Below are 26,594 nucleotides of genomic sequence, written 5' to 3'. Positions count from 1 at the left end.
AGGGATCTTAGTGATTGCTTAGGTAAATTTCCCCCCTTTTTTAAACAGATGATGAAACTGAGTTGAGTGACCCCTGTAATTTTATGACTGGTCCTTTAAAAGTTGTTAACTAATCCAATTAAAGTATCCTTTAAAATATTAGAGAAAAATAATGGCTTCCTCTAACCAAATTAATGGTTAATGAAAATGAAATAATAATTGTAATAAGGAGTTGTTTCTGGATATATGAATATTGTGCTTCCTTTGCATATGAAAATAGTGCTTTTTACTTTTCACCACTGAAATATGATTTTGGAATTGTTTTCCCTGCAATGATAATTCTTTTTTGTGAAAGATGTCATGCATTTGTCAGTCTTATTTATGTATAAGAGAAAGAATCTGAACCTTACTGGCATATTGAAGTCAAGACTTAGATAGTACTAAACATCTGAGCTAATTAACTCAAATACTACTTCATGTATACTAAATCCTTACTAAATTTTCCTAAATCTACTAAAGGAAGATAACTAAGATTGCAATGAAATAATACTATTCTATAAGAAATAAAAATAAAGAGGCAGCATTGTCTAGTGGTATCCCTGCTTTATTGCTTATTTATTTGTTGGTAAATCACTTTGATTTCTTAAACATGTGGATAATGAAAGGACTGAATAGATTAGCAATTAAGGAACCTTCTAGCTTTAAGCCTTAATATCTACAACCAAAGTTAAGAGTCCTGCTATTTTATGTTCTTTCCATCTTTGGAATATGATTTTTTTCACAGTCCCTTCTTCAAAGACTAACTTATTTTTAAATCCTAGAGGCTAGCACCTTACTGAAACCTTCCTTACTCTTTTTAAAAACATACTTCATATTATTATATCAACTTCATGAAGTGGTGGACTTATAATCATCACCAAGGAAAGAATATATGTTTAAGTTTTGAGACTTTTTATTCCAGCTTTGCTCTGGTTTGCTTCATAATCAATTTATTTCTGAATCTATTATTCATAAATGGAAAATGAAACTAATGCACAGACCCAGGCAAGTGTTCAGTGATCAGCCATTATAGTAGAGTTTTCAGCCAATATAAATTGGTTTAATTTTTGCATAAACTGGAATGTGTATATTTTCCAGCAACTCAAGTAATTTTTTCTTAGTAAACAATGTTTTAGATTTGACCAATTTGAGGTCTTTTTTTCCTTAACATTTTGAATTTTGGATTAATCAAAATATGTGATGATTGGTGGCTAGAGTATGGGTCTTGGTTTTAGGAGGATCTGTGTTTGAATCCCTGCCTCAGACACTTAATGTGTTACCTGAGAATTCTTTCCCTTATGTATAAAATTGGGATAATAATAGCAACTCTCTTATTAGGGTTGTTGAAAGGATCAAATGAGTTGACATGTATAAAGGGGTTTATAAGCCTTAAAGCATTATAAAAATTGTATGTGTTCAGTCATTTTTCAGTCATGTCTGACTCTTTGTAATCCCATCTTTGCAAAGATACTGGAGTAGTTTGCCATTTCCTTTCCCAGCTCATATTATAGATGAGGAAACTGAAGTGAATATGGTTAAGTGGAAACTGAAGTGAATATGGTTAAGTGATTTGCCCATGGTAACAAAACTAGTAAGTAAGTATCTGAAGCTGGATTTAAATTCATAAAGATGAATCTTTCAGACTTCAGGCTCAGCATTCTATCTACTACAACATCTAGCTGCCCATATAAATGTTATTGTTATCGTTACTATTATTATAATCAATAGCTGAATTAGGGAAGAATAACTAGGACATTGATTAATTATAGTTCTTTGTGTATGTATATATTTATAATTAGCTCCTGTGATGTAGGCCATAATAGAACCTGAAATATTGACTGAAGTGGATTCTTTTATATGAAATGCAAGCTATAAGAAATTCATACAAGGCAAAAGCCCTTGCCTAAATAAAGGAACAAATTAATCATGGAATAAACATTTAATAAATATAAATTGTCATCACAGCACACATTTATTTACTTATTTGTCTGGACATGTTATTGGTAGAGAACTAACCTTGAGATAACTCTTTCTTTAAATGAAGATTGACAGCTCTTAAAGAATTTACAGTTTAAAAGGCTTCTGTGGCAGTATAAGATTAGTTGTGTGTCAGAAGCAGGACTGGAACATTGGTCTTGCTTGCCTCTTATGATAATCACTAGATAGTATAAATATTGCTGTAGCTGTGTGATCTATGTCTGCTATCATTCAGGTTACATCTTATATTTAATTCTCACTAGTGCTCTTTATGGCCTTAATTCTTTTGGTTTTTTTTTTTCCCTTTCCTTCCCCCTCTCCCTCCAAGTCAGCAAGTAATCCAATATATGTTGAACATGTGGAGTTCCTCTGTATGTATTTCCACAAATATCATGCTGCTCCAGAAAAATCTGATCAAAAAGGAAAAAAGACGCAAGCAACAAAAAGAGTGAAAATACTATGTTGTTGTGATCTATAGTTCCTACTATCCTCTCCCTGGGTGCAGATTTCATCACAGCACCATTGGAAGTGGTCTGAATCACCTCATTGTTGACAAAAGCCATGTGCATCAGAATTGATCTTCATATAATTTAGTTGTTGCCTATCATATATAATGATCTCCTGGGTCTATTCACTTCACTTAGTATCAGTTCATGTAAGTCTCTCCAGACCTCTCTGAAATCATCCTGCTGGTTATTTCTTATAGAGCAGTATTTTAATTCTTGAAAAAATTAAGAGTTTATGAAATGTCTTTTTTTATGATAATTTGGAGGAACATTGCTTCTGTATTTAACCTAGCTTTGGTTAACCTAATTTAGATTCCAGCTGAACTCATCAGATTGGGAATTGTAGCTATGGTGATTATAGAGCTAGAGACTTTGCAAATGTGGCCAGGAACTAGCTCCACAGAGATAGGAGCCCCAGAGAATGTAATACTTCTATACTATCTTTCAGTCTTGGATCGGTGATTCTTGTTGCTGTGTTATTAGTTGAAAGATGCTATGCTGTGAATTTTAATTAAAATTTTTCTTTGGTCATAGAAGAAAGGGATGGAATAATAATGTACAAATATTGAATATAGATAGATGGATAGATAGATTTGTCATTAATGAAATATAATTTCATTAAAATAATTGTTTAAGTTACTTTTTGTTAAGTATTTTCTTCTACTAACTGATATTTTTTGACATTTTTGTTCTTATGAAACCACACATTTTAAGAGTTGCTAAAGCCCTTTGATAATCTCTCCTAGCATCCTTATAAATTCAGTTACTAAAAATGAATATATAGTTGATTGAATAGCTGCACACCCAAAGTGCATCAATTAATGGATTCATGAATCTTTTTGTAGTACTTAGCTAGGACTGCCTTCTTCATTATGGTAGCTAACATCTGCTTTGTTCACTAAGAGAATCAATATCCAAAGTAAAAGGCTCCAGAAAATGAGTTAGCAAAGTAAAATGAGATATGTGCATCTCTAATAAGATAATTGAAATCTATCTCATGTACTTTATATTTCCTGCTTTTGTCTACTAAATAAATTAAGCATCTCTCTCTCTCTCACACACACACACACACACATACACAAAACCTTGTAAGTGGGAGACCAGGGAACCTAGTACCTATTAAAAATAATTGGGAAGTTTTGGGTAACAGTGGCAAGGCGAAATGAGATGTGGAAATTCCATAAGTAATTGCATTGCATCTTTTATCTTTGATATCTTTGATCTTCTTACCTGGACTGAGTAACAGAATATAGTAAAGTAGAAAGAATGTTTTGCAGAATAGTAACAAGATGGAAATAGTTGGACATACCTCATTTTCACATCTTGAAACTCTCAGGCAATTTGCTGCACTATTTAGTAATAAGTATTAGCCAACAGAGCTAGAGAAGGGACTCAGAAACTTGCTATAAGAAATGGAAGGCAAATTTTACTATAGCGCACAGAAGAGATATGTCAAATCATAGCCCTCAGCCAGCTCCAGACTGGATCCCAAACCATATTAAAATACCAAGAAACAAAACCCCAATTCAATATATAGATAATGTTAATTTGAGGTTCTCTAAATTGTGGTTCAGTATTAAATCTGTAGTGTCATTTCTATTTGAGTTTGATGCCACTGATCAAAATAATATGCTGTATTTATGTTTCTACTGTAAGGCTCATGTGTGTATAGGAAATATGGATTGATCTCTACCCAAAGAGGAGAAAATCTGAACTGACAAGCTCTATACCACAGAAACAAATAGGTAAAATGTAAGAATAAGAAAGCAGAAGAGAATACCAGAGCTATTATTCATGAAAAGAGTTACCAGTAAATTGTGATCTACAGTGTGTCTATACATGAATGGACAAAGAATAACCAATAAAGTGGAGGAAAGAACCTTGGGAAAGTAAGCAAATGTGACTTTATGGGTAGCAGTGGGATGGGCTTGATTGACTTGTTTGTCTCTGAAGCATTGTACTTTTATTAAAACAACAACAAAAAGGGGTGGGGGGAATGAAGATGAGAGTGGGAAAACTAAATTTCAAACTGATTTTCTTGTTTGCTTCAATTTTTACTTTGAAGGAGAATGATCTTTGCACTGGAAGGACAATATAAAAATAGTTAGCAGGATATGAAAGTTTAAGTTGTGAGGAGACTTATCAGGCAGCATCTTGCTATCCTCAATGATTTCAAATCTTAATGAACAGACTAAATTCTAGGACATTCAGAGACTCATAGATGTGACTGCTGAGATGTTGGTGACCTTTGAAGAATTTTAGAAGAAGGGAGAATTAGCATAGGATCGGAAGAGAGCAGAATAGTGTCTTAACTTTTTAAAAAAGGATGGAGGAGGAGACTGGAAAGTTTGGTTTTTATTCCTGCCTAATTCTAAATATATTAATAAAGGAATGGTCTATCAGCATTTAAAAAGGGAAGCCAGGATGGCTTCATCAAGAACAGGTTTTATCATTCAGGGGCAGTGAGGTATAAATGGTATAAATAAAAAATAAACGGTATAAATAAAAAAGAATTTTGGACTTGGAAGCAAGGAGGCCTAAATTTGAATCCTAACTCTGATGTTCCCTAGCTGTGTGATCATGTACTAGTCACTTCATCTCTCTGTTCTTCAGTCTTATTTGTAAAATGGACATTAAAAACAGATGTTGTAACTTCAAAACTATGTTGCTTCAGTGAGATAGCATATTTAAAGTACTTTGCAAACCTTAAAGTTCTATTTGGACTGTTATTTTCATCTCTCAAGATTGGTAATATGGTGCAGCCTATAAATATACCATGCTTATATTTCAGGGAAGCATTTGATAGAATTGTTAATGCTGTATTTGTGGCAGAATTGAAATAACATGTAGATCAGAAAATAGAATGTATAAGTGGGTTTGTAATTGGTGGAATACAAGATCCAAAGAGTATATATAGGATAGTGGCAGTTTGGGAGGGAATGCCTTAGAGAGCTGTTCTTGGGTTTGTGCTATTACATAAGTTTTTTGGTTTTTTGTTTGTTTGTTTTTTTCCAGTAACTGGATAAAGGTATAGGTATAAGGATAAAGGCATCTTTGTTTAAGTTGCAGATTACATGAAGTTGGAAGAGGTAACAGACATGTAGACAACTAAATCAAGATTCGAAAATACCTTGATAGTCAATTAGTCAAATATTTAATTACCATATGCCAGGAAGTGTGCTAAGTACTAAAGACTATAACAATGTTCCAAGTTGAGTAAGATGAAGCTTAGTTAGTTTAGTTGTAAAATTATACATTTGAATTTTATAAAATCAGAAATATAAATTTGGAGAGTGGTTGTACCTAAACAGTAGTTGCTATGAAAAGGTTCTGGATTCCTGCACAAGGAATGAGGTTGGATTGATGACTTTTGGGTCCTTTCAAAATTGGGTTCTATGACATTATGATCCTGTGATTTCCCTTTGACTTTGGTAACAAGATTCAACTTTTGCATTCAATTAAAAATTAAATCATCACTTAACCCAATTGCCCCAGCAAAAACAAAAACAAAAACAAAACATTTAATGGTGTCTGTTTACCTGAGCAACTTGTGATTGTGCTTTTGGATAATTTTATGACTATCTAAAAGAACTGAAGTTGTCCTTTGAGTTTTAATCATACATTAAGTATGACTTAGTGAATATTTCCCTTGCTATTATGGTGCAGTTTTATTGCTTATTTTATCACTCATTGGATGCTTTCAATAAAGTCCTCCAAAGTTGCATTGTGATGAGATAATTGTAAAAATTTAAATATTAGGTCCATGTTGTCTTGATGGATTTATTTTATCTTTAAAATATTCACCTATAGTCCATAGAACTGTTAGACCAGCTGCTCTGGCACCCGTTTTGCTATTGAAGGAGTTTTATTTATTTTTTCTTCTTACAGTTAGGTATAACAATATGTTAGAACAGATGTCAAGTGTGAAGGCTGATGCTTCAACAATCCTATAATGTTTGCATTTATACATCTGTTCTTGACAACTTCCTTAAAAATTTCTAGATTCAGTGGCATAGTTTATTAATTTTGTGGGAGAAGAGAGGATCAGATTTGTCACCCAATCTTTCCCTCCCTCTTCCAGTACCCCTACATTTTTAGTATGCTTATTTTCTTTAAAAGCTTGTCTTGTCCTCTTGGGAAAAGACATTCCACAAAAGAAAAAAGTAAAACTGAAATTTGCTTTGGTTTAGGATTGTTTTTCCTTTTACTGTTTTCTAAGATGAAATTGTTCTGATCTAGGTTGTTATTTTTCATGTGATAGAGGGAATCAATGTGGTATTGTTCTGGATTTGAAGACTAAAATGAAGAGTTCAAGTTCTGACTCTTTCACATATCAAGTGACCTGGAGCTTAGGTGACTTCTAAGCTTGCTTATTACCTGTTCTATAGAATGTTGGACTAGCTAGTCTCTCAGTTGCCTTCTAGTCCCAAATTTGCAGTTTGTGTAATCCAAGAAGGTTCCTTATTCTGGAAAATCTTAAGGTAGATTTGAATTATTTAATTACTAGGATAAAAATCCAATTTTATAAACAAATGAAACTATGCACAACTATCCTACAGTTCAAATAAGCACAGATGAATTTTTTTTGTGTATTTTGGTTGAATTAAGAAGGAAAAGTGAACATATGTGTGACAAAGTTGATCACTTTTTTAAAAAAGTAGTTTTAGCTTTAAATATTTAGAGAATTTGGATAATAATTATAGTTAGTGTCTAAGTACCTGTTTCATTTATTAATTTAATTCCAAATACTTGGAAAGTGTTTATATCCTAATAATTTAGAAAAAATAAGACATAAATTACAAGAAAAAAGATTTTGTTCAATTTGTAAATCACCAAAATTACTAATCGAATGTCTGTTTCTATTGGGCAGTGCACAAATTCATTTAGGAATCACATCAGATAACACCATTTCATGTCCTATTACCCCTCAGTTGTCACCGAAAACCCAGTTTTGCAAAGACATTAGGTTGAAAATGAGAACTTTAATAAAGTTACTGGAAGAGCTGAAAGTACAAATAAACAAAAAATCTATCTCCAACATTCAAGATCACCATTGCAAGGAAGGCTGTGTTATCTGATGTAGAAATTGTGAATTGATCCTTAAGATCCTTAAGCTTGGTCCTTAAGTTGGTCAGTGTCTGACATGTCTAATATTACTGTGTTTCTCTCATCAATTTCAGTGGACCTTCAACATCACTGTGAGTTTTCAGAGTTTGGGTACTCAAGGACATATACATCAAATATAGCAGAACTAATGAATTGTGTGCAGAAATTAATGTGTGAATTAAGTTTTTATAAATCCATTAAAATCATTTTGGGGAGTATTTACTATGTTTCCACTTAATTATTATGGGACATATAAAAATAGTATGTGTTGTGGTACAAACCTTTTAAGAATTTTAAATTCAGTTAGGTCTAATTTATTTAATTGCTAAATATCTGTCATTAAGAGCACAAATGTGTGTACAACTAAAGCTATAATATTTGGGGGAGGGCAGGGAGAATTTGGAACTCAGTGAAAGTTATGATAGTTGGAGAAATCTTCATGGAAGAGTTGAGATTTGAGCTAGAACTTGAGATTCAATGAAACACAAGGGAGAGAAGACATTTATGACTGGCTGGAGAGAATAACAAGATCAAAAAGTCAGAAGTAAGAATGAGCATGGAGTTTTCATAGGACAATAAGGATATAGAATATCTTTGAGTAGAGGGATGTAAGTAAGACTTAAGGAAATCAGAAGTAGCAAGTTGGTGTTGCAGTGGTTAGAAAGTTGGTGAGGAGTCAGAAATACTTGAGTTCTCATTCTGAGGCAGATATTTAATAGATGGAGAATCCTGGTTAAGTCACCATATTTCTATGCTTCCGTTTCTTCATCTCTAAAGAGAGAAAGATGACTTAAAAGGGCCTTTTGAGCTCATTAATTGTGATCCAATGATTTGAGTGTCTAGCAGAATATGGTATAGTAAGGGGTGGCTAGGTGGATGTAGTGGCCCTGAAGCCAGGAGGACCTGAGTTCCAATTTGACCTGAGATATTTAATAGCTGTGTGATCTTGAGCAAGTCACTTAACTCCAATTGTCAGAGAGAGAAAAAATACAATATGATAATTACAACATTGCAGAAGTCATTATCATTTGGTTTCATAATTTGTTTTCAGAATTCCAAATTGTAGAGAAATTCAGCTCACCTCTATGTAGCATTAAAAGCTAGACTTAAATCTGTTATTTTTAAATTGTAGTTGTTCATCAGATTTGAAGTTCCAGAATATGGGTTTTTTTTTTTGTTTGTTTTTTCTTTTTTTTTTTTTTACTAGAAAGGAATGTCACCATTAGTTAATGAAGATGTTAGCCATTCAGTCTCTGTGTATAAATTAAGCATGTCTAAGGGAGTGTGTTAAATTTTTTAGGCTACCTGATTACTGTTTAATGGACACATTACTGCATCAGCTTACTTAAGCCTTTAGGGCAGCTTCTTTCAGAGTGAATGGAATTTACCAGTGAAATTGACACAAGAACACAATATTTTTCCCTAATAACTATTGTTTATTATTTTCATAAGTGTTTGTTCATCCACTTATTTGTATATGAGATCTGTTTTGTGTTTATTTCATAATATTATGTTGTCTTTCTGATACATATATTATTTTTCATTACTTTATTAGTATTAGCATATTTTATTCTTTGTTTCAAAGATTGCCCATCGATCTCCAAAAGATTCCTCCTCTCCTCTCCTCTCCTTTCCTTTCCCCTTCTCTCCTCTTCACCCTTGCCTTGGCCACTCCTCACTTGGAATGTGAACGCTCTGTTAATATATCTAACCCACCTAAAAATGTTGTGCCATTATAAATTATATTTGTATCAATCAATCACTAAGCATTTATTAAATTCATAGTCTGTGCCAGGCATTGTGCTAGGCGTTAGTCATCCCAAGAACATAACAACTCCTACTAATAACAATCTTGCGGCCTAATGGAAACTATAAAAATATATACAGAATAAATATTTGAGTAAATAAAAACAAATACAATCTAGTTAGACATGGGAGAGTAGGAAGTGGATTGCATCTTGAAAAAAGAGGGAGTCTGTATTACACTAAATAACTTGTTCACATCTGGCCTTTAGGGAGAGGCCAGAATTTGAAGGGATTAGGACAGTGGCTATCCTTCTTTGGTCGAGCTTATATCCATTCTAAGCATGTCACACTCTATTCAGGAAATGAGAGAGGGAAAGGAAGAAGTGATATATTGATATTCTTACATGATCTTCCAGCATTCTGAGTTAAAGGCCAGATTCTATTAAGTGCTCAAAAACTGTGAAATAAGGCTTGTTTCCTGAGGGGGGGAAAGGAAACATTATTGGAATGGTGATGAAGAAAGGGTCATTTCATTATTGACCAGCTGAGGAGGTAAAAGCACTGCTGGCTACAAAACAGGGCTTGGTTTTTGCTACTAGTGGTGATTGACATGCAGCTGTGTTGTAGAGGAAACCCCTTAGAACCTCAGAGAGTTCTCTCATATTCTGTGGGGCCAATTCTGGCCTCTATTCCTAGCCATCCTGTTATAATTTGGCTAACTGAAGCATAAAATATAAAATGTATTAACTTTATCAGTGCGAGTTAATATGATTGCTATAGTATGCAAAAATTACAATTTTTGCCAACAAAACTTTTTAAAAACTTTGCCAAACATTTTTTAAAAAGGAAGGGTGGATTTTGGAGTCAGAGTTGCGATACATGAGCTTTTCAATGTTGTTCCACCTGCTCTGAGCAGATGTTTCCCATACCTATGTACAAAATAAGTATTTCTGGGTATATATTCATAGCTAATGAAAATCAAAGATAAAAGGTTTCTTAGAATTAAAATCAAGCATATTAAAATGGTGTAAATATTTACCTTCTCTAAAAATAGAAAGCTTTTGCAATGATTTGATAATTGGTGAAACTACTTATTCTTGTACCTTGGCAACAGTTACCTATCTCAAATCAAAGAAAAATAGTTTAGCTATTGAGCCTACTTTGCAGTGCAAAGTATTTGTTAGAAATTTTCAAGCTCTCAGCCAGATTTTACATGAGGACTGTAGTGAGGAACAGAAAGGGGTGCCTTTCTTTCATTTTTTGCAATTTCAAGGGAAAATAAAATGCATTAACTTCACAATTCCAGTTATAATAGGATAAATAGCACATACAAATGTAGTGATCCTTCCTTCCCCATAGACATGAAAGAATAAACTCATCTACCTGACTGTGAACCACATGTGTGTTCATTCATCTGTCTTATGCTTTGGTTCTGGCTCTTAATTTGTTCTCTGGGAGCTAAGTGAGGGCTGTGGTAACTGAAAAAGAGCTTTGTGCTATTTTTGCTTCTACCTTTTTTATTCCCATGCCCTTTCAGTGGAAAGTCAGTTTTCAAATCCTGAGCTCCTTCTCTTTAAACAAGGCTTAAAGCTATGAGATTTCTTCCCCTTTCTCATGAGAATAGAGTAGAACTGCTAGTTTTGAAGTTAACAAATTAGTATGGTGAAAGGGAGGTCGGGAATAGTTCAGTCAACAGAGCCAAGATTAATCAGGAAGGGATCCTAGAGTCAATAATTCCTAGCCCCTTCATTTTTATTAATTGTGAATATGTTTGCAAAACCTCTCAGGTTGATATCTGAACACTTAACTTTTCTTCAGAATTTTACCCAAGATACAGTTATAATTATTTCTTACTGGAAACAGGTGATTGTAGAGAAACAAAAATATATTATTTTTCAACATTTAATTGTATTAAGATAACCACCTAGATAATATGGTTCATTAGTTCCAGGTTTAGAATCCATATATTAGAATGCTGTGAGCATTTTTAGCTAAGTGATATCAGAGGAATTTCCTCTAGTGAGATTTTAGTAAGATTGCAAGGTGTTTTTGAGTTGTTAATATGAGGGTGAAAGCAAGATAAGATTTCTAGAACAATAGAGGAATTAACGAGTGGTTAGCATATAAGAAAACCTATTGACCTGGGCACATGCCACCTCTGCTGCCTGGGAAGCTAAGGCTGGTGGATTTCCTGAAAACAGGAATTCTGGCTTTCCCCATCAAGTTTAGCATCGCTCTGTTGAACTTTTGGGGATGAAGGGCTACCAGGTTGTCTAAGGAAGAATGAACCAGGCCAGGTTTGAAATGGAGCTAGTCAAATTGGCTCATGTGCTGATCAGAATAGGTCTGGAACTTAAATCCTTGCATTTCTAACCTGGGTCTTTAAAAAAAAAAAAAAAAATCAATTGGATGGTGTGCAGAACTTCTGTCAGTGGAAATTGGGAAACTATATCTCCTTTAAAAAAGAAAACATCATTTGAATCTGAATTAAATGAATACTTTCTTTAATAACATATTGTCACTCAAAAACAGAAGAGGCATTTATATATCTATATATTAGATTTACAGAGTGAAAATCATGGCATCACTTCACCAGAAGAAACTAGTTATAGACATATTTAGTAAAGGTCATATAATGAATGCAATGGAAAAACCATTGGATTTAGGAGTTGGAAGATGTGAAACTGTGGATAGGTTAAGAAACCTTTCTGAACTTCATTTCCTTCATTTGTAAGAGCTAGATTACAGTACTTGTTCTGCCTACTTTGCAGGATTGTTATGGAAAAAAGTACTTAGTAAATAATAAGATGCAACATGAAGGCAGGTTGCTGTCATCAGTTGTTACTGTGGTTTCCCACTGGGATGGTACTTTCATCTCAATTTTCAGTATCCTTGCTCATTTTCCTCCTTCCCATGCCTCTTCAGGACTCGGGCTGTGGTAATTCCATCTATGTAATCATAATAATTTTAAAATTTTTATTTTTAATAAAATAATTTTTAAAAGCAAAATGCACTAAGAGAAAGTAAGATTCTGCTCTTACAGTGGTTAAGGGAAAACTATTTTAAGTGGGCCATGTATAAGCTTTCTTAGGTCCAAAATACCAGTTTGCTTTATCTGTTTGCATGAAAAGTGACATAAGATTAATAGAATACATAGGTAACAATATTTTGATGGTAGCTCTTATATTAATTAAAGTACATATTTATCCTTATGTAACTAAAGGACAATATTAGTTTTATGAAAACCACATGAAATCTGAAAAACTACATTTTAAAAGCATATGCTCTAGGGAGATTTAATCACATGTTTAAAAGATGGTGGCATTTTTCTTGGCACAGTGTCTGCTTTTGTATGTCCTTGGAAACTTAAAAAATCTCTCTGAATGACTCGATGGGCATGCTTTCTGTTTTTAAAAAAAAAAAAAAAAAGGCATGTTCTTGTGTTTCTTATAAATTTTTGAGTGAGCCATTCCCATTAACACCAAATTTAATGGTTTAAAATTTCTTACATTGCCTTCTGATCACCATCTGTGAAGTGAAAAATGTGTAGAATGTGATATGAAAGCCTCAGGTTCACTTTGTGTTTCTTCTTTTTTCTCTCTTTTCATTCCCTCTGATATGGTGGCTGTGCTGGCAATCCTCCTTACAACTGCTACTGATTTTTTGTATCCATCATCAAGAAAACCACCTAAGGTAAGTGTTGATATGTTGTTTGGGTTGTGTGTATTGGCTCAGTAACCAAGGGAATAGGAATGGTGTTTGGAATGTTCTGACAGTGACTGTCTGGCCTATCACATGACCAGCCTTTATGGAACACTTCTTCCCCACTGACAGTGTGTGCAGATTTTAAGGGAAAAAACCCTTTCAAGTCAAACATGAGCTAAAGCACAAACTTTTAAAAAAGAAGAAAAAGAGTAAAAGAGTAGCATGTTTCCTAGTGTCACTGTTAGGATACAGTTGCTTTTACCTGTTCCAAGATTTATTTAAAAAGCCCCTATGCTAAATTAAGGATACAACAGGGAGGGAAATGGTCCCTGTCTTCCAATGGGGAAAACAAAACAGGGTTATAAATATCTACAGCTCAAGTGAAATGTGCTAATGACTAGATGGACATAATTATAAGAAAAAGATTCAATGAAGGACAGAGAACTTTTTAAATAGGATGCATAGGCTAAATAGAGATAAAGATAAGGTCGTTTTAGTAACCCAATTTAATGAACATTTTTCAATGGGACAATATAGGTCCCAAAATATTGGTATTAAATGTGTGTGTATATTATTTTTATATACCTATATGTTTTATATCACTGTATACACAAACACACACAGATATGTGTTTGCCTTCAAGGAACTTTTATTATTGCATTGAAGTTAGAGAAATCTATTATCTATCATAGATAAGCTTTGTACATGATGTAGTATAATAGAGGCAAATGAAAAGTCCAAAGAAAGTTTGTTGTTAAATTTCAGTTGTGTCTGATTTTCTGTGACCCCATTTGGGGTTTTCTTGGCAAAGATAATGGTGTGGGTTGCTATTTTCTTCTCCAGCTCATTTTACAGATGAGGAAACTGAGATAAACTGTATACAGAATCACACAGCTAGTAAGTGTCAGAGGCCAAATTTAAACCTCTTGTCTCCAAGCCAGGCCTTCTGGCCCCTGAGCTCCTTAACTTCCCTTCAAAGAAAATACTCTGGGGAAAACTTGAAGAAAAAGACCTTTCACCTGGGTTGGGATCAGGGGAGGCTTTCTGGAGTAGGTGGCAGTTTAATTAAATAAATCTCTGAAGGAAAAAGAGAATTTCCAGCAGGCATAGAGATAAAATATTTGCCATTTGCTAGACACTAAACAAAAGAAGAAGGAAACATAATTCAAGAATAGGTAACTCAGATTTACAGAAAAAAAATCTCCAAATATTCTTTTATTCATAAATTTAACCTCCCCTTCCCAATCAGTCTTTCTCCAGAGCTCCTAATAGTCAGAAAATCTACTGATTCAAGTTTTAATCCTTTCATTCTGAGCAACCTTTAGTAAAGGTGTTAAAACAGTGAAAGAGCCAAAGATAGAGAGTGGAGAGGAGGGAGTAAAAGAAGGGCACTGAGAATCTGGATGATTATACCTTCAGTAATTGAGACCTGACTATATTATCTATAGGTATCTTCTTGTGTGACAAAGGGACCTGGGCAGTTGGTATTAAAAGAGTTAGAAATTCAACCTGTTCCTGGCCCATGCAACTGGCCACAGCTATGACTCAATTAAGAAGTAGAAATAGCCAGCCATCTGCAAGATGAAGGTTATCATTACCCTTTTGGCTTCAGATTCCTTTTCTAGGTGCTTTGGCCTAGAACTGAGATGGTTGAGTTTGTTTCTGAAGCTATATAGATTTAGAGTTAAGGGTATTGATGCTTGGAACATTGGAAACCCCTGCGGGGAGGAAGAAATGGTGAAGGTGGGAGGGAAGTGTTGAGGTTATAGCTTATAAGGTAGGCAACCTGAATAATTTTAGTGCCAGTCAGGAAAGTATGAATTTTTTTAATTTTTTTTTTTCCCTTTCCTTCTTCTCTTGCCATTAGTCTTCTGAGGTTATAGGAGGTTATATAAACTTCTCATTTTTCTAGTATTTTTTTAACCAAAGATAGTACTAACTACTTGAGCAATCTTGGACATATGAAAATATTTGTTCTATGTGTTTATTTTGGTCATCAACAGGTCATGAAAGAGGAATCAGTATACCTCTTGCTCCTCTCTGGCATTACTAGGCACTTTTTCCACCAACCTGCTTATTGTTGTCATCTATGGAGCCTTAAGAATTATCCTCCTTGATAGGATTTCATCCCCTAGATAAAGGATAGGGAACCTTTTTTTCAGTCAGGGACCATTTGGATATTTATAACATCATTTGTGAACCTTATAAAATTGCCAATTTATAAACTCAAGCAGTGGGGAGGCTGTTCTCCCTAACTTTCTGCTCTTCATTGCTTACAGTTAATTATACAAATGACTTTGCCTGGCCTCTTACACCTGGGGCCTGCCATTCCTCACTCCTGCCCTAGATCTAGTCTTCTTCAGCCTAACCTTTTCACTATTTTTAGTGATTTGATCACTCCAGTTTGCTGGCTTCCTTCAAAATTCAGTTTATATGTCACTGTCTGCAAGACACTTTCACCGACATTCAGTCTTAGCTCTTGGAGCATTTTCTTCATATTATCTTCCATTTACTCTCTAGTTTGTGGGTACATATTTATTTACATGTTGTCTTATTGATTATTGGGGGGACTATTTTTGTTTTTCTTTGTATCCTCATGGTTTAGTACTGTTCCTGGTAAATAATAGAAGCGTAATAAATACTTGAGAACTTACTGACCATCTTAATAGCTCTTTTAACACTGAGAAGCAATGTAGTATAACAGAAAGAGAGCTGGCCCCCAAGTTAGGAAGACTATCCCTACAAACAGTGGCTGTGTGACCCTGGGCAAGTTGATTCAGTTTTCAATTCTTACCATCTCACTAAAATTAAATAACCAACTATAGATCCTTGGGGTGATCGGATTGAGATCTTCTTACAAGTTGACATGGGATTATTAATGACTTTTCTTTGAATACTGTTATTAAACAGTTCCTAAGCCATCTGTGTTTTCATTTACATTTTATCTTTTCATTCTTCCCATAAAAATATTATTATAAACTTTATCAAATATTTTGATGAAAAACCTAAGGAAAATAGAGTATTGCCCTGATCTTCCAGTTAACAAACTGTTGAAAAAGGAAATAAGTGTAATTTTAATATGATCTGTTTTTGATGAAGCCATGCTGATTCTTTATGACAGTGGCTTCTTTTTCCAGATTTTGATTTTTAATATGTCTTGCCTGAAATCCAGGTCAAGCTTAGTGGTTTATCATTTGAAGATTTCCATTTTCTTCTTTTGTTTTGTTTTGTTTTTTTCTCTAGTTAGGATTTCATTTGCCTCATTATAGAATATAATTAACAAATGTTCATTTGGTATCTACTGTGTACAATACATGTTTACAAAATCCTGTCTTCAAAGAAGGTCACATTTAATGAATCATTTATTTTATATTTATTGTGTTGTCTGTTATGTACAAGGCACTGTTGTTATGTACAGTTCCTTGATTTTTATCATACTTATAAAAAATGTTAAAATTTCTTTTAGAAAGAAGGGACCAAATGAATATTTTCTATTTCTCTTTGACAAGCAAAGCTTGATAGAAATATAAAGAGTTAGCATTAAATGTAACATTTTATACATCTTTTATAGATCTAAACATACATAAAGGTAGCCTCCTACCCCAACAAGTAAATTATCTAACTTATTTGTCCTGGGAAATAGAGGTATAACCATTAAAATTTAGGGAAAACAAAAGCTACATTTTATAATTCTGACAGTACTAGCTAGCTAAAATTCTCAAATAAGAATGGAAACAATTCAGTGAAGATAGTTTTGAAAAATGATAGACATGCTAATGTGCCATGAAATACTAAATATGAAGAATTCAGAGAAGTACACGGAGGACTTATGTGAAATAATGGAATGAGACTTCTGGCCAAGAGGGAGGCATGGAGGCAGACAGCTACTTGAGCTCCGTGTTTTCTCTCAGGACTTACTTCATGACAAGCCTCGGAGTTAATGCTTGACTGGAAAAGAAACCCACAAATAATCACCAAGAGAAGACATCCTTGAAATTCGCCAGAGAAGGTCTGTGTTTGCTCGGGGGAGGGTCAATCAGACTGGGCGCAGACTGAGGGCAAGCAAGCCGAGTGAAACAGGCAGCTCACACAGCTCAGACCGGAGTAGGAGGGGTACAATCTCTGCTGTTTCTGCGAAAAGACTTTTACCACAATGTGAATGTTCCATCTTGGTAGCGGAGAGGGTGTAAACACTGGAGGTGAAGAATAAAACCCGGGAAAGCTAGCGTCTCTCAGAACGGCCACCACCAACCCCCACCTGGAGTGACTCAGCCGTTCTCAGAGCGCAGACGCAGGGCAGCCATCGCTGTCCTGTTAGTGGCTTGCTGCTGCCCTCCCCCCCAATCTGTAGAGGAAGTCCATTAACACCATCCAGCCCCATCCCCCCCCAAAAAAAACAGACCTATTGTTTCTCTTGTCAATTTGCTTTCTTTGATTCCCGCTCTGACAAAATGAACAAAAAATTCAAAAAAATTCAAAAGGGCTCTAACCATTGACAGCTTCTGTATGGACAGAGAGCAGACTTCAAACCCTGAGGAGACTAAAAACAGACTGTCTCCAGAGGAATCCCCTAAGGGGGATATGATCTGCTCCTCAATACAAAAGAATCTCATAGAGGAAATCAAAAAGGCCCTCACAAGAGAGCTAGAAGAGAAATAATGGGAAAAGGAAAGGGAAGCTTGGCAAGAGAGTCTGGAGAAGTCATTCCACACATTTAAAGACAGAATGGATAAAGAAAACAAATCATTGAGAAATAAAATTAGTGAGCTGGAAAAAGAAAACAGCTCTCTAAAAAATAAAATGGATCAAATGGAAAAAAATTCCATAGAAGAAAAAAAACTCAATTAAAAACACAATTGGACAATTACAAAAAGATATAAAAAAAGTGAGTGAAGAAAATACATCATTGAAAATTAGACTCGAACAAGTAGAAATTAATGAATCAAGGAGAAACCAAGAAGTAATCAAGCAAAACCAGAAAAATGAAACTTTATTGGGGTTTTGCCACACCACTTGTTGCAGTCTCACTGGAAACCAAAAGTACCTTACCGCGCTGCTAGCTTCCTCCAGCCTTCAAACGTCTCCAGCCCCGGTATTAAGCAGATAAGATTGTATTGCCGTTACTCCTCTTTAGCAGACTTTGAAAATCTGCTTTTCAGAGAAAACTTCCCCACCAGTTTAAAATAGTCAAGTTTTTTTTTTCTTTTGTTTTACTTACAAATTGGTACAACAGGTTAAAAAGTTTAAAATCACAAACAATTTTTAAGACCAATACATTTTGAACCACTCTGAAAGAATTACTATTCTGAATGAATTTCAATTTCCACAATTCAGCCTGTTATTTTTCTAAGCCTGTAACACAGAGGCTGAATTCTTATCTCTTATGAGCTTGCTAACTTTTAACAGAGAACAAAAAAATTCAAAGCAGACATACACAGATAGACATAGAGCTCTATTTTTTCTACCCAGGCTCTGCATGCTTTTAAGTTAAGATCCACTCCATTCTTTTTACATAGTTTATATAACTGTGAAGCATATACTCCTGAATCTGTTGGCTCGATTTGGGCTTTAACTGCTTTCTGCCCCATACCTCATCTAACTGCATCTAAGCAATTAGGCTGTTTGCTTCTTCTTGATTAAAAATCAAGGAGCGCGTCTTTCTACTTATCTTTCCTCGTTCCCGCGAGTACACTGCTCGGGTCCCTGTTCGGGCGCCATTTATTGGGGTTTTGCCACACCACTTGTTGCAGTCTCACTGGAAACCGAAAGTACCTTACCGCACGCTGCTAGCTTCCTCCAGCCTTTGGACGTCTCCGGCCCGGCTTCGGAGATGGAAGCGGGGAATAAGCAAACAGAGAGCCAACATGTAGCAGAGCTGTTCTTTATTGTCTGCTCCCCAAAATGTCTCTCCGAGCTGCTGCTGACTATCACTTTTATACAAGTTCTTCTTGGACCATCCCCAATTCCTCCCTTCGTGGGCGGGGCCATCTCCTTTAGCAATGGCTAGCCGTTTTTCTCCTTATATGGCCAGGCGACTCGTAGTTCCACGCATCTACTGACACGTAGCTCTATTAGTCAACCCGGAACCACATCCTGGAGATGACTGACATTAGGGCGTCTCCCTTCTGCACAGGGGGCTCAGTTCCAGGTGCATTACACAAAACAATTGAAAAGAATGTCGAGTACCTTATGAGAAAGACAACAGACCTGGAAAACAGATCCAGGAGAGACAATTTGAGAATAATCAGACTCTCTGAAAAAATGAGAGGAAAAAAAGAGCTTGGACACTATTTTTGAGGAAATTATCAAAGAGAACTGCCCAGACGTTTTGGAAACAGAGGGTAAAATAGACATTGAAAAAATTCATCGATCACCTACTGAAAGGGACCCTAAAACCAAAACGCCAAGAAATATAGTGGCCAAGTTCAAGAACCATCAGACAAAGGAAAAAATACTGGAAGCTGCTAGAAAAAAGCAATTCAGATATGGAGGAGCCACAATAGGGATAACCCAGGATCTAGCAGCGTCCACATTAAAAGTACGAAGGGCCTGGAACATGATATTCCGAAAGGCTAAGGAACTTGGTATGCAGCCAAGAATAGCTTACCCAGCAAAAATGAGCATCGTTTTCTAGGGAAGAAGATGGATATTTAACGAAATAAATGAATTCCATCTATTCTTGATGAAAAAACCAGACCTACATAAAATATTTGATCTTCAAATATAGAACTCAAGAGATTTTTAAAAAGGTAAAAAGAAATCTTGAGAACTATACTTCTGCCATAAAAATATGTAAATAACATATGTATAATTTGTCCTAGAAACTAGAGGTGGAAAGGAAATTATATCATAAAAAAGTGTAAAGTGGTGGTACTACATCTCATGAAGAGGCAAAGGTAACCTATTATATCTGAGAGAAAGAAAGGAGGGAGATGAACATAGTGTGTATCAATAGACATATTCGATTTATGGTGAAACTTCTACTACGTTGAAAAGTGAGAGGGAAGGAGTAAGCTAAGGGGAAGGGAATACAGAAATTGTGAGGAAAAGGGGTAAAATAAGGGGAGGAACTTTAAGGTGGGGGAGGGATACTAAAAAGGGAGGGCTGTGAAAAGCAAGTGGTGTTCACAAGTTTAATACTGGGTAGGGGAGTAAGAGGGAAGGAAAGGAGAAAAGCATAAGCAGGGGTTAATAGGATGGCAAGCAATATAGAATTAGTCATTCTAAACATAAATGTGAATGGGGTAAACTCCCTCATAAAGAGGAAGCAGTTAGCAGACTGGATTAAAAGTCAGAATCCTACTATATGTTGTTTACAGGAAACACACCTGAAACAGGGTGATACATTCAAACTAAAAGTAAAAGGGTGGAGCAGAATCTACTATGCTTCAGGCAAAGCCAAAAAAGCAGGGGTAGCCATCCTCATCTCAGATCAAGCAAAAACAAAAATTGATCTAATTAAAAGAGATAAGGAAGGGCATTATATCCTGCTAAAGGGTAGCATCAATAATGAAGCAGTATCAATATTAAACATATACACACCAAGTGGTGCAGCATCTAAATTCGTAAAAGAGAAATTAAGAGAGCTGCAAGAAGAAATAGACAGCAAAACTATAATAGTGGGAGATCTCAACCTTGCACTCTCAGAATTAGATAAATCAAACCACAAAATAAATAAGAAAGAAGTCAAAGAGGCAAATAGAATACTAGAAAAGTTTGATATGATAGATCTCTGGCAAAAGCTAAATGGAGACAGAAAGGAGTATACTTTCTTCTCAGCAGTGCATGGAACCTATACAAAAATTGATCATATACTAGGGCATAAAAACCTCAAAATCAAATGCAGTAAGGCAGAAATAGTAAATGCATCCTTTTCAGACCACAATGCAATGAAAATTACATTTAATAAAAATCCAGGGGAAAATAGACCAAAAAACAATTGGAAACTAATCTTATACTAAAGAATGATTGGGTAAAACAGCAAATCATAGACATAATTAATAACTTCACCCAAGAAAATGACAATAATGAGACATCATACCAAAATGTGTGGGATATAGCCAAAGCAGTAATAAGGGGAAGTTTTATATCTCTACAGGCCTACTTGCATAAAATAGAGAAAGAGAGGGCCAACGAATTGGGCTTACAACTAAAATTGCTAGAAAAGGAACAAATTAAAAAACCCCAGACAAACACAAAACTTGAAATTCTAACAATAAGGTGAGATTAATAAAATTGAAAGTAAAAAAACTATTGAATTAATTAATAAAACTAAGAGTTGGTTCTATGAAAAAAACAACAAAATAGACAAACCCTTAGTAAATCTGATTTTAAAAAAGAAAGAGAAAAAGCAAATTGTTAGTCTTGAAAATGAAAAGGGAGAACTCACCACTAATGAAGAGGAAATTAGAACAATAGTTAGGAGCTACTTTGCTCAACTTTATGCCAATAAATTCGATAACTTAAATGAAATGGAAGAATACCTTCAAAATTATAGCTTGCCCAGATTAACAGAGGAAGGAGTAAGTAGTCTAAATAGTCCCATCTCAGAAAAAGAAATAGAACAAGCTATTAACCAAGTCCCTAAGAAAAAATCCCCAGGACCAGATGGATTTACATGTGAATTCTACCAAACATTTAAAGAACCACTAACTCCAATGCTATATAAACTATTTGAAAAAATAGGGATTGAAGGAGTCTTACCAAATTCCTTTTATGACACAGACATGGTACTGATACCTAAACCAGGTAGATTGAAAACTGAGAAAGAAAACTATAGACCAATTTCCTTAATGAATATTGATGCTAAAATCTTAAATAAGATATTAGCAAAAAGACTTCAGAAAATCATCCCCAGGATAATACACTGTGATCAAGTAGGATTTATACCAAGAATGCAGGGCTGGTTTAATATTAGGAAAACTATTAGTATGATTGGCCATATTAATAATCAAATTAATAAAAACCATATGATCATCTTAATAGATGCAGAAAAAGCATTTGATAAAATCCAACATCCATTCCTACTAAAAACGCTTGAGAGTATAGGAATAAATGGACTATTCCTTAAAATAATAACGAGCATATATTTAAAACCATCAGTAAACATTATATGTAATGGCGATAAATTAGAACCTTTCCCTGTAAGATCAACAGTGAAAAAATGTTGTCCACTATCTCCATTACTTTTCAATATAGTACTAGAAATGCTAGCCTTGGCAATAAGAGCCTAGAAAGAGATTCAAGGAATTAGCGTAGGAAATAAGGAAATCAAACTATCACTCTTTGCAGATGACATGATGGTATACTTAGAGAACCCCAAAGACTCTGCTAAAAAGCTATTAGAAATAATTCAGAATTTTAGCAAAGTCAGATTTAAATAATTGGAAAGATATTCAGTGTTCTTGGATAGGCCAAGCGAATATAATTAAGATGACAATACTCCCTAAACTAATCTATTTATTTAGTCCTATACCAATCAGACTCCCAAGAAACTATTTTAATAACCTAGAAAAAATAACAACAGAATTCATATGGAACAACAAAAGATCGAGAATTTCAAGGGAAGTACTGAAAAAAAAAATTAAATGAAGGTGGTCTAGCTGTACCTGATCTAGAACTATATTATAAAGCAACAGTCACCAAAACCATTTGGTATTGGCTAAGAAATAGACTAGTTGATCAGTGGAATAGGTTAGGTTCACAGGGCAAGATATTGAATAAAAATAGCAATCTAGTGTTTGACAAACACAAAGATCCCAACTTTTGGGATAAGAATTCATTATTTGACAAAAACTGCTGGGAAAACTGGAAATTAGTATGGCAGAAACTAGGCATGGACCCACATTTAACACCACATGCTAAGATAAGATCAAAATGGGTCCAAGATTTAGGCATAAAGAATGAAATCATAAATAAATTGGAGGAACATGGCATGGTTTACCTCTCAGACTTGTGGAGGAGGAAGGAGTTTGTGTCCAAGGGAGAACTAGAGACCATTATTGATCACAAAATAGAAAACTTTTATTACACCAATTTAAAAAGTTTCTGCACAAACAAAACTAATGCAAACAAGATTAGAAGGGAAGTAACAAATTGGGAAAACATTTTTACAGTTAAAGGTTCTGATAAAGGCCTCATGTCCAAAACATACAGAGAATTGACTTTGATTTATAAGAAATCAAGTCATTCTCCAATTGATAAATGTCAAAGGATATGAACAGACAATTTTCAGATGATGAAATTAAAACTATTTCCACTCATATGAAAGAGTGTTCCAAATCACTATTGATCAGAGAAATGCAAATTAAGACAACTCTGAGATATCATTAGACATCTGTCAGATTGGCTAAGATGACAGGAACAAATAACGATGAATGTTGGAGGGGCTGTGGGAAAACTGGGACACTGATGCATTGTTGGTTGTTAGGATTACTAAGTGAGAACTGAGGTTGTCTGGATGGTGACAAGGTGAGAATTCAGGTTTTCTGGACAATTACAAGGTGAGAACTCAGGTTGACTTGATAGAGGGGGCAAGCTCATTGGCTGGGGTGGTTCTTCCCAGAAGCCCTTGCATTATCCCACGCCCATTCTCTGGGAGGATAAAAAGAGACAGCACTGGGCGCAGAGAGCAGATCGGCCTGAAGAAGGATAAGAGTTGGAGGAGATTCAGAGCCAGGATTCAAGAGAAAGACTTTGCATTGCATCAGGCTTGACGGGGCTCTCTGCAGGAAGGGAAGTCACTTCTTTGGACAAGAGTTAACAGCAACTGCCTGGAGACAACGGTTCATTACAGGAAGAAGAATCTGTTGGAGAGATTTGAGTAGAAGACACAGCAGATCTCTTCCCAGAGAGCGATCAAGCAGCTTCTAGAGACAACAGCTCGCTACAATTGGCGTCCACACGTGGGGCAAGGACATTTGCTTATCCTGACAAGAAGAGCTAGACCAGACCTTCGCATTTTTGGCGCCCGAACAGGGACAGACACAGTCCTGATTCCAGTGGAAAAGCTTCCAATCTAGATCTCAGTCTCTCTGACCCAGAACCGTGAGTAACGAGGAAACTTTGTTAAAGATTAAGTGAGCGTGCTAATAGATAAATAAGGAACTTAACTTGTTAAGGGCTAAACCAGCAATCTCTTATAGTGAAATGGGGCAAACACCTTCTGTTCAAGGAAAATGTTTAGAGAGCATCATCAAGGTTATGAAAAGCCAAGGATTGATTATAATTTTAGAGGAGATTACTGAACTTTTAAGAACTGTGAAGGTCATATGTCCTTCTTTTTCTCTGGAAAAAGAATTGGATCCAGATGAGTGGAAATTAGTAGGAGAGCAATTAGGTGAACACTACAATTGCCTTTGTGACATTTTGCCCTTTGGTTCCAGACCAAACTCAGTTTCCAAAGATACAATTCATACCTACAATTTAATCCAAATGGCTTTAAAAAATGTTATTCTAAAGGAAGAAATGAAGGAGCAAAATGGGGAGGTGTCAACTAAACTAGGTGAAAAGGATGAATCAGATAACAATGAAGTTAAGTACAATTCTGAGCAACAGCAACAGGAGCACCTCCCATCTCCTCCCTCAATTAACCCTTCATGGGTGGAGCAAGAAGGAGGAGAGGAAGAGGCAGAAACACAAACAGAATTGCCTGTGAAGCAGCCTAAGCCTATGACAAGATTAGAAAAAGCATTGGTTAAAGCTAAGAGAGAAGGACAGGATATAAGTGATTTTATACATGCATATCCTGTGATTGAAAATACTGACTCTGTAGGTAAAAAAAGGAGAAGATATGCACCTTTAGATTTGAATAAAATTAAGGATTTGAAAAAAGGTTGTACCCTTTATGGGGCTACATCAGCTTATGTCAAAATGTTACTAGATGGTTTGTCTTATGAAGTCCTAACCCCGAATGATTGGAAATCCATAGCAAGGACATGTCTGGAACCTGGAGAAAATTTATTATGGCTTGCGGAATTTCATGAATTATGTAAAATTCAAGTCAGATGCAATTTGGAAATAGGAGTTAACACACAATTCACTTTTGAGCACTTAGCTGGTGAAGGTCAATATGGAGAGAATTCGGAACAGATTAATTATACCATGACAATATATGAGCAAATTGCTAAGGCTGCAATAAAAGCTTGGGGTGTCCTTCCTGGACAGAAAGATCGTGGAGAGGCTTTCACTAAAATACAGCAAGGTCCCAATGAACCTTTTGCAGATTTTGTGGGACGTTTGCAAACTGCTGTCAAAAGAACTATTGGAGAAAATTCAGCTACAGAAATAATGACCAGACATCTGGCTAAGGAAAATGCCAACGAGATTTGCAAAAGAATTATATGGGGATTAGACAAAGATGCTCCTTTAGAGGAGATCATAAGACGCTGTGCTACAGTGGGAACAAATTCTTTTTACACCCGGACAATGATGAATGTGGAAAGACAGGGTCCCTCATGGCAAGGGCCTTCTAGAGAAACTCGGCGATGTTTTCAATGTGGAAAAATTGGGCATCTAAGAGCTCAGTGTAGATATGGAGATACAGTGAGAAGACAGGGTGAGAGAAGACCTAAAACTCCATGTCCAAAATGTCACAAGGGCCTCCACTGGGCCTCTGAATGTAGATTGACACAGGGAAATGACAGGTGGGGCCCAGCTTCAGGCCCCCAAGTGGGGCATGATGGCAGCCGAGGTTACATCCAGAGAATTTTAAGACACGATCAATCAGCCAAAAGGCAATCAGATGGAAGAAAGGGATTGAAATTAGGAAAAATAGAGTTGTGTGCAGTAGAGACTACCGAGATACTCCCTGGAGAAGTGAAATCTGTTCCTGTTGAGCCTATGGATCCTTTGGCTCCAGGCACAGTAGGCTTGACCATTTCACCTTCTGAGAGTGCCTACAAAACAGTGTCCATCCATACACTGATGTGGGAGACTGGAGAACGTGTATCTAATATCCCAGTCACTAACACAGGCAGACAACGTGTGATTTATCAACCAGGAGAAGTAGTAGCATCAGGCTTATTGTTACGGACCCCTAATAAGCAACCTAGTGATAGTCGCCTAGATTTTGACTCCAATGAACAAAATCCAGGAATATATTGGACAGCAGCTGTGACAGCTGACCGACCTATGCTTACTATTTATATAAACGGAATACCATTTGAAGGATTGGTAGACACGGGTGCAGATCGTACAGTTATTAGAGGTGCCAATTGGCCCGGTCACTGGCCAAAGATTAAAGCAGACACCTATATGTCTGGGGTGGGAGGATCAATAGCAGCAGAGGTTAGTGCTAGGCCTTTGAGATGGGTATTTGAAGGAGAAACAGGAGCTTTTACTCCTTTTGTGGTTGAAAAAATCCCCATCAATCTGTGGGGAAGAGACATTTTACAGCAGATAGGATTACAAATAAGCACTTCGGCTTTTTAGGCAGGGCTGCTGTTGAAGGCCTACCTGCACTTTCACCAGTTCCTATTCAGTGGAAGACTGATTCACCAGTGTGGGTAGAACAGTGGCCCTTAAGAAGTGATAAAA

At 35.6% G+C, this 26,594-nt stretch overlaps 1 protein-coding gene and 1 long non-coding RNA gene across 2 annotated transcripts in view; one reads left to right on the top strand and one right to left on the bottom strand.

Moving 5' to 3' along the window:
* Positions 1-26,594, top strand: part of KIF13A (kinesin family member 13A) — a 242,422-nt gene that overhangs the window by 74,827 nt on the left and 141,001 nt on the right. The window contains 1 exon segment of the mRNA XM_074272374.1: positions 13,034-13,046. Coding sequence (XP_074128475.1) covers positions 13,034-13,046 — 13 coding nt within the window.
* On the bottom strand, positions 11,841-13,081 carry LOC141545387 (uncharacterized). Its single transcript, XR_012482997.1, has 2 exons — positions 12,863-13,081; positions 11,841-12,301 (listed from the first exon to the last, which is right to left on the bottom strand). It is a non-coding gene; the product is annotated as an uncharacterized LOC141545387 (long non-coding RNA).

This window comes from Sminthopsis crassicaudata, chromosome 1 (assembly GCF_048593235.1).
Source record: "Sminthopsis crassicaudata isolate SCR6 chromosome 1, ASM4859323v1, whole genome shotgun sequence".
Classification (NCBI taxonomy): domain Eukaryota; kingdom Metazoa; phylum Chordata; class Mammalia; order Dasyuromorphia; family Dasyuridae; genus Sminthopsis; species Sminthopsis crassicaudata.
The sequence above is the reverse complement of the archived record's forward strand: the minus strand, read 5'-3'. Positions and strand labels throughout refer to the sequence as shown.